The sequence below is a fragment of the Aplysia californica genome, unplaced genomic scaffold (genome assembly GCF_000002075.1).
Source record: "Aplysia californica isolate F4 #8 unplaced genomic scaffold, AplCal3.0 scaffold00292, whole genome shotgun sequence".
Taxonomy (NCBI): domain Eukaryota; kingdom Metazoa; phylum Mollusca; class Gastropoda; order Aplysiida; family Aplysiidae; genus Aplysia; species Aplysia californica.
In genome coordinates, this window is record NW_004797562.1 from 541,624 (window position 1) to 554,058 (window position 12,435).

General features: G+C 38.2%; 1 protein-coding gene across 1 annotated transcript in view; it reads right to left on the reverse strand.

Annotated features, from left to right (window-relative positions):
* Positions 1 to 12,435, reverse strand: part of LOC100533317 (capsulin) — a gene marked incomplete in the record, with an annotated part of 101,194 nt that overhangs the window by 63,182 nt on the left and 25,577 nt on the right. The window contains 2 exon segments of the mRNA NM_001204615.1: positions 714 to 959; positions 3,407 to 3,646. Of these exon segments, the coding sequence (NP_001191544.1) occupies positions 714 to 959; positions 3,407 to 3,646 (486 nt within the window).

Genomic DNA, 12,435 nt, shown 5'->3' on the forward strand with positions numbered 1-12,435 from the left:
TATTATTATTATCATTCAGGAGGCCAAGTTCCAATGGGTTGGGGCCACACCCCACACATCAAAAAGGGCCCTTGTTTGGTTGTAATATAGATTTGGACAAATGCCTTATAAGCTGAAAGCTCACACGTAATTGTCACGTAAAAGGCTTGAACGTCTTCAACCATTTCCGTTCGGGTTGTTGTTGTTGTTGTTGTTTTTGACAGAGTCTTCGAAAAAAATCACAAACGACCGAACAGCTGAAAGTAAATATTGAGTGGGAGGTCCGTAATATGGATCCGGAAACATGTCTGAGGGTTATTCGAAGTTCCCAACATTTGTATAGAGAGGATTGATCAACACGTGGAGAATTTAAATAACAACTACCTTCTCAGAATTTATTTTTCATTATACATTTTGTATAAACTCTGTTCTTCAATGCACAGATAGTGGCTCTTTGAAAAAGAACATGGTTTATTTGTAAGAATCTGCAGTTTTGCGTTTTACCTAATTTTGACTGAAAAGTTTAAAATGTTACATTTTTCGAACAACATTATTGATCTTTTTAACGTTGAGAAAATATGATATTCACCTGGTTGAATTTTATTTGTTTGAAGCTTTGTTGAAATCAGTCTACAGATGACTGAGTTATTTAAATGAGCCCTTTAGTGTTTTGGACATCCTGTATTTAAACAGCTTGCTAAAGAAATATTAATCGAAGGAACATCATAACTCACCAGGAGCGACGGTTGTGGCGGCCGCCACAGTCTCTAGGTAACACACCTGGAAGACTCCCTTGCAAGCACCCTTCACAATAATCTTGTCTCCCCTGAAGGAAAATGTTTCTCCCTTCTGGCAAAGGCTGTAACCCCCTTTGCCGTAACCGCCGTGGCCGATAGATCTGACCAGATCCAAGCTTTGGATTTCTCCACCCACACTTTCCTCCTCGGCATGATCAACATACACCTTCCTGCACTTGGGCTCTGTGGAATATTTTCGAAAAATTAAAATGTTTGTGTTTTACGCCCCCATCGAAACAGGTTAAATCATTTAGGGGACGGACTTTGACCCTGCCAGTCACGGCATGTCCAGCAGAAACTCTGAGATGCTCGATACATTTCTTCACAAACAGGAATCAAAGTGGGGTCTTTTGTGTGCGACTACGAAGTGCTTAACTGTTATATCACAGACGCTTTGTCAACCTAGTAAGATCAGCTGTGGGGATCAATTCTTTTTATATCATATTATATTTGATACCTGCAATTCCGGTGAAATAAATCCTTATATGTTTCACTTGAAATATAAAGACTCGACATCTCACAAATGAAATATCAGCTGTAATCAAAATTTGCTATAAATTATTTCGGGCACTTCAGCGAGCCAATATATAGACTTGAATTGTAATATTCATAGACCGTGCAATATTATGGCAGCAATTCTTTGCTCTTTTAGCCATAGGCGGCCCAAATAAAATGGCAAACAACAGTGCCCAAGTCTCACTACAGTCAGTGGCGTCGGTGGCCTAGGGGTTATGTCACCGCACGCGTAGTCGTGAGATTGCGGGTCCGGGGGTTCGAGTCTAAGCTCGGTTCGACGCACTTTACACGAATTTCCCACTTGACTCGGTCCTTTCGGAGTTGGACATTAAACTCGGAAGTCCCGCCTCTTGAATAACCTAATAGTGTTGATAGGGGCGTTCAACGTATACCCATCTCATTTGTTCACTATAGTCAAGAGTATGCCCAGCCTTTCTTCGATGCCCTTAAATTTGCTCCAAATTGAGTGAAAAGATGCGAACAATAGTTAACAGAGATTTCGCCAGAGCGCAAATATGTATTATTAAAAAGCAATATACAAGTCTTGGCTAACAAGTTACTATTTTAACGACACCGTGGCAGATAAATGCAGCTTTTTAAATCGTTCATCCGTTGAATCATACGTTCTCTGTTTGTTTGCTTATGTTTAAGTTACTATTATTTTGTTTGGGATTTATTTCGCTGAGGGAGACATTTAATTTAATCAAAGACTAAAGAATCACGGTTTTGGGTATAATAATAATATGTAATTAATGTGGCTGGGGGGGGGGGGGGGATAAAAAGTCCATTTTTTTCTAATTTTCGCTTTCACTCAAACGGGCTTGAAAATGTTGTTTTTATAATATGAGACTATTTTTGAGTGGAGCTGCTTGACTGCTGAATTTTGCCGGTTCGGATCTATATCGTAGCATATATCAGCTTGGTACTAAAAAATTTAAAGATTCTTGTGAAATTGCAAGTTGTAATCATATGTTGAAACTCTTGATTACAATTTGATAATTTAACTCATAGGATAAATCCTGATCTACCTCCAGTAATATGTTCTTTTAAAAAATACTTTTAAAAGCACAAGCATTGCTAATTAACAGACGTCAGTTGCATTGTATTGTTCTAATTGTTTTTTACTTTTAAGTTATTTGCTGGTATATTGAGGGTTCTTTGTGATAATCAGTGATGACTGTTTGATGAACTGAATATTCTTAGGTTTGGAGTTTCTAAAAAGCCAAAAATGACGGCATTAAAGCAAGGCACATAATAAACATGTTGCCCACTCATCGAAGAACGTATAAAGAAGCAACAGAAATTCTTAACAGTTTCACTTGACATTTGTTGGGAGATTACATTAATGTGCGGGCTAGTTTTGCCACTAAAATGTCCGGTGAGCAGTGACATTGGCCATAACAATTATGCCAAAAATGTGAGTGGGAAGCGGGAAGAGCTGTGAAACAAATTGATGCAAAACTCCTGCGCACAATATGGGTGAGATAGATTCTTATCATTATGTATAAAGATCGTTATTGATGAGTTGAGCCGCGATTTTTTCGCCACAAAATCGTCAAACAGCGTAAATTATCATAAATTGTGCACATTCAGGCAATTGAGTTCTGTATTTCAATGAGCAAAGGCACTTATTCCGTAAAGGCTTAGATTTTCGCATGGAAAAATATTCCTGGTCGTCAATAACATTTCAAACCCATATGAACATTTCCAGTGAAAATAGGTCAAGAGATAACTATAACGGTGCAAATGTGAGCACAAGAAAGTTAGCAAACTATGTATATAGTATAGATATTTTACAGGCCCGCAATCCACATCAATGGGCACTTTCCCTCTGAATCAACTTCTTCATACTATATCTCTCAAATTCCATGGGGATGGATGGCACGTGCTTTGATGAGGTTTATTCCTTCCTTCCTATTAAAAATCTACTGCCCTTTTTTCGCTCCTTTTTTTGTATGTTACTATCTAGTATTACGCCATCAATCGTATTATGTTGCAAGTGCCAGAAAACTATCATTAAAATTAAACTAGCCTGCCACATACCATTTCATAATCTCTGTCGCATCTGGGAGAAATCGAACAAGGGAGAGTCTTAATCAAGAACAGTATTTTACCTGGTGCAAGAGTGGTCGCTGGGGCTGTTGTCTTAGGCAGTTCATAGCACACCTTGAACAGTCCTGCGCAAGGCCTGATTAGCTTGAGCCTGTTCCCCTTAATTTTGTAGTCATCTTCGTCCACGCAGGCACCAGCGATGTGCACTTTCTTATTCATCAGTGTTGCGCTCACCACGGGTCCGGGGAAGAACTTCCTGTTCTCGTGTTTCACGAAGACCCTCTCGCATTTGGTGTCATCCGCTGTGAGCAAATGATACAGTATGATACCCTTGTCACCAATTGTAATGCTGCGCTCGTTTGCCCAAAATAGAAAGGAAAATATTATCTCATTATACGCATTAACCAACATGAAAGAGAAAGAATTCTTCTTTTATGGCATTGTGTATTGATACTTTCTAAACCAGACATGGGCCAGTTGCGGCCTTCGGTCAGTTTCAGTCTGGCCTTCGAGTCTACTCAGAAATTAATAAGTTAATGCATATAGTCAGTATTATTAATAATTATAAGCGATAGTTTCCGGCCCATCTAGAAGTAATAGAAGTATTATTATATGGCATATAAATGCCCTTGAGTGACACATTATGTTATGGTGTCAGTTACGTTTCGCTATTGAGAGCGTGGGTTTTCAACCGAATCTACTCAAGTTTCTCCTGCCTTCATCAAGAACGCGAAGTATTCAGAATCACTTAACCCGGACCCGCGACTTGAACACGCTAGTCCATGCCTGTTCTGATTGAACGAAGTTGAAAACCTTGTACAAAACCCTCGTGCGTCAAGACAGGGAGATGGGTCTCTATATTTTGTTTTCCATTCGACTCTCATCTCACTGTTCACAACGTACTCATATAAAATAATCTTGGTCTTGAACGCCCTTTAACTATTCTAATAAACATTGAATTTCGTTGACATTGGTAAATAAATCTGTTCTGATTTTGTCGGCGTTCATAATTAATATCTGTATACAAAAAACGGAAGAGTGTAAGCTAACTAACTAAATAGATCTAAAGAATTCCCTTGAGTAATCCTAATATTTTCAATTATAGTTTTCAGTCATCCATGGTTCTACCTTGTCTAGGCAACCAAAGTGTGTCTAGCTCTGCATAGCGCTGCTCTCTATAAACGTATATCAACAGACGGACCGAAAAGACCAAACAGAATACGCTAGCCTTCTTATCCAGTGAGACAAAGTGGGCCTTAAGCGATTTCCAGCAAAAACAAATTGCAGTTAAACAGGAATGGGTAGATTTCTTTTTGTGATTTGAAAACGAAAAGAAAAAGAAATGATAGCTGTTCAAGCAAAGGTATATTTAGGACCTCTTTCAAAATTAATTATTGCAAGTTGATGCTCACTTTAAAACAGTAAAAAGAACTCCATTGTTATTATGGTAATCGTGAGTGAAAGAGCTCTCGCTTTCTGTGTAAAAAGAAAACAGATTATCAATAAACCTCCTATTAAAACATTATAGACAGAATTGATTCAGTGCTGACTTACATTTTACGTAGTATCCCTTTCGAGTACAGAACAATGCTGCAGGTAGTTCAGTTAACGTGGGACGGAAGCACAGCGCCCTTACTATTAACTCAATTTGGTTTAAAATTAGTGTTAAAATTGGAATGCCAGAGCAAATGCAACGCACATGATAACTGTCAACAGCGTATATACATATCAACTCAATGTGGCTTAAATATAGCCATATAAAACCTTTCAAAGGGGGGGGGGGGGGGGGGGGGGGGGCTACACCCCAAAAGTCCCGATTCGGCTCAGAATTATAGATTTTGAGTTGTAGGCATTTTTAGCTTCTTCAGCCTCCCTCTCTTACAACTATTTCATAGCATTAGAACCCCCTAATGCCTTATTTCTTCCTATACCGGGCATGTTTGTCACCACCTTTTCCTCATAAAGTCATTCTTTTATTTTTCTTTATCGCCCGTTTTCTCAAAACGCGGTTTTTATATACTTTTTTAGTAACTCCACCATTTTTCACCCAATCTTCAGGAAATGTTCACAGAACGAAGAGAAAATGTAATACAAAAAATTTGATCGTTGAATTTTTCATAAACGGAATAGATTTTTGTTGGTGGTGTCTGGAGTGTGGATTTTCACGGATTCTTTTTCAAACTTGAATACTACCTGATGAAAAAAAATCATAAAAGATTTCCTAATTCGTTAAGGAAAAATACATATGACAAATTTGTAGATCTAATGTTTGCTAACATGCATGCAACCCCCCCCCCCTCCCCAATCTATTTCCATGAAAAATAAGAGCAGTAGTCATTACGTAGGACATGTCAATAAAATCCAATATGGCCGCGGTAGCTATGGAACCGATACTTTTTTTCTCACATACGATTGCGGATTTTAAGCTCCTTACTATCCTTGTTATATGTGCGAATGTTGTAAAATTTGATCCACTAATAAGCAAGATAGGCCTCAGGTGTAGCCCCCCCCCCCCCCCCCCCAAGCACACTTTTTGAATAAAGATTTCAAATTGATTTATCAAATGAGTAAAGGATAATATAACTGTCACATGTTTAACACATACCTGAAAATGTCTTCCTTTTATTAGGCATTTAGAGATCCCTTTGAAATCTCATAGAATATTTTTCCCCACTAGTTTGAATACGAATTTTTTATATATTTTTTAGATTGAACACCCTTTTCGCTGCAGATCCATATTTGTTTTGTTACATTTTTAGCAATGTTACTTTACTTCAGGCGCATAGGTCGCTCTTTTAACATCATGCTGTATTATTGGCAAATAAAACCTGTCACGTTCCTATTTGTAACTGTTCCCTAATTCCCGTGAGTCAGTGAGTGAAATTTCACACATCATACCCAACATTGATTCTGCGCTGATTTTTTTCATGGACAAAATTTTACCCACGTCCAATGGCGAAGCGTCTATATAATCAAATAATCACTGCTTCCATTCCTAATTTTGAAACATTGTCGCTGTCAAATTCACCCATAAACTTAAACCTCATAAATTAAATGTAAAAAGACCTTCATAATCACCCATGAACAGTATGCCTAACATTCAAAAAGTTTCACTGCCACATAAATAGCCTGCTCACCCCTCTCGGGCCACTCCATAAGCAGTCACAAGCTCTGATTAAGTAAAGCTTAATGTGAGGCTGGAAGAGCCTACCAATAGAGTTGAAGGGAACATGTGCATATCAGTCAGAACTGTTTCATTGCGACAAATACTTTGTTCACCCCTTTGGGGCCACAGTTATAAGCAGTCGCAAACTCTGATTATGTAAGCTAACTATTACACTGGTCGAGTCTACCTCACAAATGTGAAGGGAACTAACTCCTAATAATCTCTTGACTGCTGCAAGTGCTTGTTTTTTTTTCCTCGACTTTTTACCGTTCTATAATCAGATCGTGACCTCGAATATGACACCGCCTCCTGACCGCGGAAGGCTAAACAAAAACAGCCAAATGTGATATTTAAAAAAAAATTATGATTGACATGTTCTATCAAAGAGTTAGCCTCACTGGTATATCTATAACATATAGATCTAATACTGACATCTCTGCTTCTTTGCTTTGTGTTTGTGTATTCACATCTAAAGTTTAATTTAATTTTAGTTGGAACTGATATTTAATAAGATACTTTCCCGATTATTTTGGCGGTTGAACACACAATATGAATTCCGGATTTGTTTTCATTCACAACTCAGAGTCGCCGCCTCGAGTAAGATTCTTGTGTGATATCTCCAAACCATATGTGGTCCTGTTTCACTTTGATTACTCTGTCAAACAAGTCAGCCTTCGCCCCTGCCCACGTCATCACGAGAACCTCGTGAAAATTAATATATTTTGACATTAAAGTCATGTTGAAATTATGAAATGGTCAAAGTAATCCAATCAATACAATAACGATTTTAGAATTTAAAAAAAAATCAAGTTGCATAAACATTCAAGCCCTTTTTCTTTTGGGTTTCTTATGATGCGAGACGTCAAAATTAAACCTCAAGGGGGGCTAAGGAGTATTTGATTGCTCCAAGTTCGACTATTTGCACGTTGAGTGGGGCCTAGAATATCGAGGATGCTTCCATGCTCCGAATCCTTTCACCAATAACCTGAGAGACAGGCTCCAAGTCACTGGCAGACCCAGGCTTGGCAAGCCACGAGTCACTACTGCCCAAAAAGACAGACAAATATTGATTTGTCATCCTCGAATATCGATTTATTATAACGACCAGCCTTTTAAGTAGATTTTGTATTGACACTGGAAGAGTTATCAGCAATAGCACTATACAAGGAAGATTAAATACGTTCGAACATCGACCAAGGCCGACCAACAATGGTCAACCTTTGGCAAAATTCAAAAGTACAATTGCACTTGAAAAGTGCAAAAAGTCATATTTTTCAACTTTTTCCATTGGGGTGGAGTCAGCCTTGAGAGAGTTTGGATACGCCATGGAGAGAGACTAGCAAACTGCTGCACACATGAAGTAGATGGATGGGTCGGTGGCAGTGTGGTGATGTGGGGAAGAACATCTTCTAACCACAGAACCCAGCTCCACATTTCCAACGCTATAGTCACTGCCTAAGAGAACAGATTTTTGTCCAGACATACATGGTTCCCTCCTTTTCAAACCCATAGACACAAGTACATATTCCAACAAAACAATGCTCTCTTAAACGACGACTGTGAAGATATGCACTATATACAGCAGCAAGCTGTGAATGTTTTGCCATGGCCAGCACACTCGACAGACATGTCACCCATTGTACATGTACCCCTTTAGAATCAGTAGAACCAAAAAGTGAGTGCACGAAATGACATCTACAATGTATGGTATCTGGGACAAGCATACGTATAAGAGTGAAACAGACTACACAACAGTCAGTACGAACACAGACGCAATTAGTGCTTAGAAGATGTTGAGCCTGCATCACTGCAAGGGGCGGCCCCTCTCGTTACTGGCGAAACGTTTTGAAATCAAGGGGTACCAGCCTGTGCTTAACACTGAGTCACAATATGAGTCATGATCAAGAAACAAAAGGTTATGCACTTATTGAAATACTTTGAAATATATTTGAGTCAATTTTTGGTTCTATAATTAGTTGAATTATAAGCATAATGCAGGTTTTTTTTCAAGTGGAAAGGTTCTAACGTACATTATTTAGGACTCCCTAGCATGTCCTGACCTCCGTAGCGTGTCCGTGTCCGAGTTGGTCTCCGTAGCGTGTCCTTTTCTTATTTTACAGACACTGTTTCCACTTTCTGCGCGAACTCTTTCACTTAAACGTTCACGTTGCAGACATTTTCACAAGTCGCGCCTTCAAAGAGAAGAACTTCTTGACATAATTAATCAAAACCATGAATCTGACCATCGCGGATTAGAAATAATCTGCGAGATTAAAAATAGACGAAAGACTGGTGTACCATGTGGAAGTTGAAAACAGATACGAAGTTCTCAGAAACGAAGCAACAAGCAACTTCCAACGAAAAAATGATAGACGTTAAATGGGAAAAAATACTTCTGAGACAGCATCAACTGTGGAGTAGAAAAACTGCCAGCAAAAGAGAAAAGAACTAAAAAAACATGGATCCCTGAAGAAATTTTAAAACTAATGACGGAAAGGAAAAGCGCTAAAAACACACTAAAATATCGTTTTTTCAGTTCAAATATACACATAACAACTTCAAAGACCGCAAAGAAAGACCAAATTACACCTAGCTAATCCAAATATACAAATGATTTCATAAAAAGTTCTAATACAACAATAGCAAGTTCAAATGTAAACGTAGAAATCTCAAATGTAACACATAGCAAATTCAAATAGCAAGTTCAAATGTAAATATGCTTGAACTAGAGTAAAAGGAGGCTAAGTGGGTGGTTGGCGGGGGCTCTGGTGTGGTTTGCTCCTTCTTTCTTGTCTAACATCTCTCCTCCTGATCTCTCCTCCTTCTTTTTTGTGTCTGTTACTCTCTTGTAAGACATCTAATCTTCGGTACTTATATGACCTTATTGTGTTGCAAGTGCCGTAAAACTGTTACTAAAATTAAAAAGGAGGCTTAAAGTATAAGAAGTATATCAAGGTAAGAAGTAAAAGGGTTTGGGGGTTTTTTGCCACAAAAAAGTTAGACGTAAGCCGTGTGGTGCAAAAAAGAAGAAATCACGTAAAGCGAAAGTAATAATTAAATTATGTTAAAAACCGAAAATAAACTCACATGTTTTACAGAAACGAATGGTTATGATACAAATCAACATACTGCTGGTATATTATAGAACTGACTTAGTGAAATCTAAAGCCGAGTTTACTTTTACTTACTGATTGTTGCATATTGATGTTTAGTTGCTTCAGTCGTATCTGAATTTCTTTCCGCTAAAGTATCCTTTGCATTTTTTAAAATGGTGATCTATTCACCTTAAAATTAGACTGCTTATGATTGTCGTCAACTCAGTGTGAGCACATTAAAATGCTTTTCACGCTGAATAATCTTTGCAGAGGATATTTGCTTTTGCTATGTGGCATTTGAACTAGCTATAGTGTTACATTTGGATTTGCTATTTGTACAATCGTGCAATAAAATTTTCTATTGTACATTTGAACTTTTTATGTGGCGGGAAACTTTCTATATGGAATGTGAACTTGCTATGTGGCATTTGTATTTCTTATGTGTACATTTGGTCTGAAAAAACTATATATACAAAATCATAGACACATTAATCTAATCAAAATGCAAAGAGGATAAGGAAGCTTCGGTTGATAGAAAATGTTTAGAAAATTAAGAAGATAGGTCAAACAACCCGAGAAAGATGCATAACAACATTACAGAACTCATCGGAAGTAAGCACAACAAAAAATCGTCAGGAGATGTTGAAGACAAGGAAACCAGAATGTTATTGGAGGAAAAAAAGTCTTAGGAAGATGGGCAGAATATGTAGGAGAATTGTTTGAATATAAAAGGTCACCCCTACCACAACCAGGGAAATAAACTGGCCACCCTACCACAATATGCCGAACGCCCAGGAAGTCGCCCCACTAACAAGGCAATCCCCAAAGTCCGGTTCGGATGCTGGAACAGCTTTATAGCTCACAACTGAAAACACCCCAGAAGGAAAAGCCTCCGGTGAAGATGGCATAAACACAGAAATACAGAAGCAATTAGATCAATTTGGCATTGACACTATTGCAAAATTTGTCAACGCTGTATATGACTCAGGATGTATACCAGAGGGCTACCCCAGTCGGTTTATACTATCATCCTCCCGAAAAAAGCAACAAAATGTGCTGACTTCAGGACCAGCAGTCTAATGCTACATATCATGAACATATTTTTTGAAAGTCATTTTGGAGAGAATTAATGTCAAAATCGAAAAAGAAATTGGATAAGTACAGTCCTGTTTCAGGCCAGGAAATGGCATCAGAGAGAGAATCTTCTGCATGAATACAAGAGCACAGACAAATTATATTCAAGTCCAAAAAGATCTTTTCGCCTGTTTTTATTGAATACTCAACAGCTTTGAGAGAATACATCACATCAGGCTGATTTGGGTGTTTGAAGAACAAAGGCACTGATAGCATATACATTAGAATCATAGGGGATCTCTACTGGCAGCAGAAGGCAGCAGTTAAAGTGAGTAAAGAACTATCAGAATACTAAATTCCATAGCAGAGGAGAAAAAAGTTGTGTCCTCGCTCCCTATCTTTTTAACACCTATACAAAGTTAGACTTTAGAGAATTTCAAAATCTTCAGAGAGTCACTTTTGAGGGCCGCAGCACCAATAATCTGAGAAACGCAGATGATACAGTTGTGCTTGTAAACAAGAACGAAAACATAGTCTAAAATTGTGAAAGTAGTAAAAGAAAGCAGCATCAAGGCTGAGAAAACAAAAAGAATGATCATATGAAAGCAAACTGGAAAAGCAACAGACATAACCATAAATGGGGAGCGAATCGAACAAGTACATCAATTCAAAAATCTAGAGGCAATAATCACAGACGATGGCAGAAGTGAAAAAGAAATAAACATAAGAAGAGCAAATACAAAAAAGCAAGACTCAACTAAATACACAAACTATCTAAACCCGGGGAATTATGTCTTACTATAATAAAGAAAATGATGGAATTTTACATCTCCCCCACATTCCTATATGGCACTGAAACCTGAACCTTTGACAAAGAAAGAAGACAAGAAAATGCCTGCTAGAATAGAATGACCTTAAAAAGCTGGAAAGCAAAATGACGAACAATGAGGTGTTTCAGATTCTCTGCACAAGACAAACCCTGCTGGAGAAATTAAAATGTAGAAAAATAAAATACGTTGGCCACTTGAAACGGCACGAGATCATTGTGAAAGAGGAACTTCAAGGAAGGATGTGGAGCAGGAGAGCTAGGGAAAGAAAAAATAGCAATATGGAGGGACAGCATGAGAACATGAACTGAGCTGGATATAACATAATGTACAACGACAACTCGCGACCGAGAAGGATGAAGGGTAATTACACATCAATCTCTTCATTACCAGTCAACCTCAGAGTCAAAGATGCCACCTCCAGCTATCCAGGTAATCATTTGTTGCTTGAATATTTTTCTGCTTCAGTATTCAATAATTTTAGTTATGTTTATTTGATATAAAAGAACAGCGCTTCGTTTGCCTTTTTAACCTTTTGATTGAAAACAAGTTGGCAAACCGAACTCAGGGTTGTTGCTGTTAGGCGTTTCTCGCCATGTCATAACTAAATATTAGTTTCAGTTGCCTCTTTGATCTTTTGATTCAATACTAGGCTCAGTTGGCAAACCGGCGTCTGTGGTGTATTGGGTTAGGCGTTTTGCCGTCGCACGCATAAAACATAGGTTGGATTCCCATGTGGGGAACATTATAGAGTAACTCGGTCTTCCTGCTCTTGCATTGTATCTATTTATGCCCCGGTTGGATTTGACGTGTAGGATTAAAGTAAGTCAAAAGGGGCGTAAAACACCTACATTAAAAAAAAATCCAGTAGACATCAGAACTCATTCCTATTATTTCGCAAAAAAATAAGAGAGAGAGAGAGAGAGAGA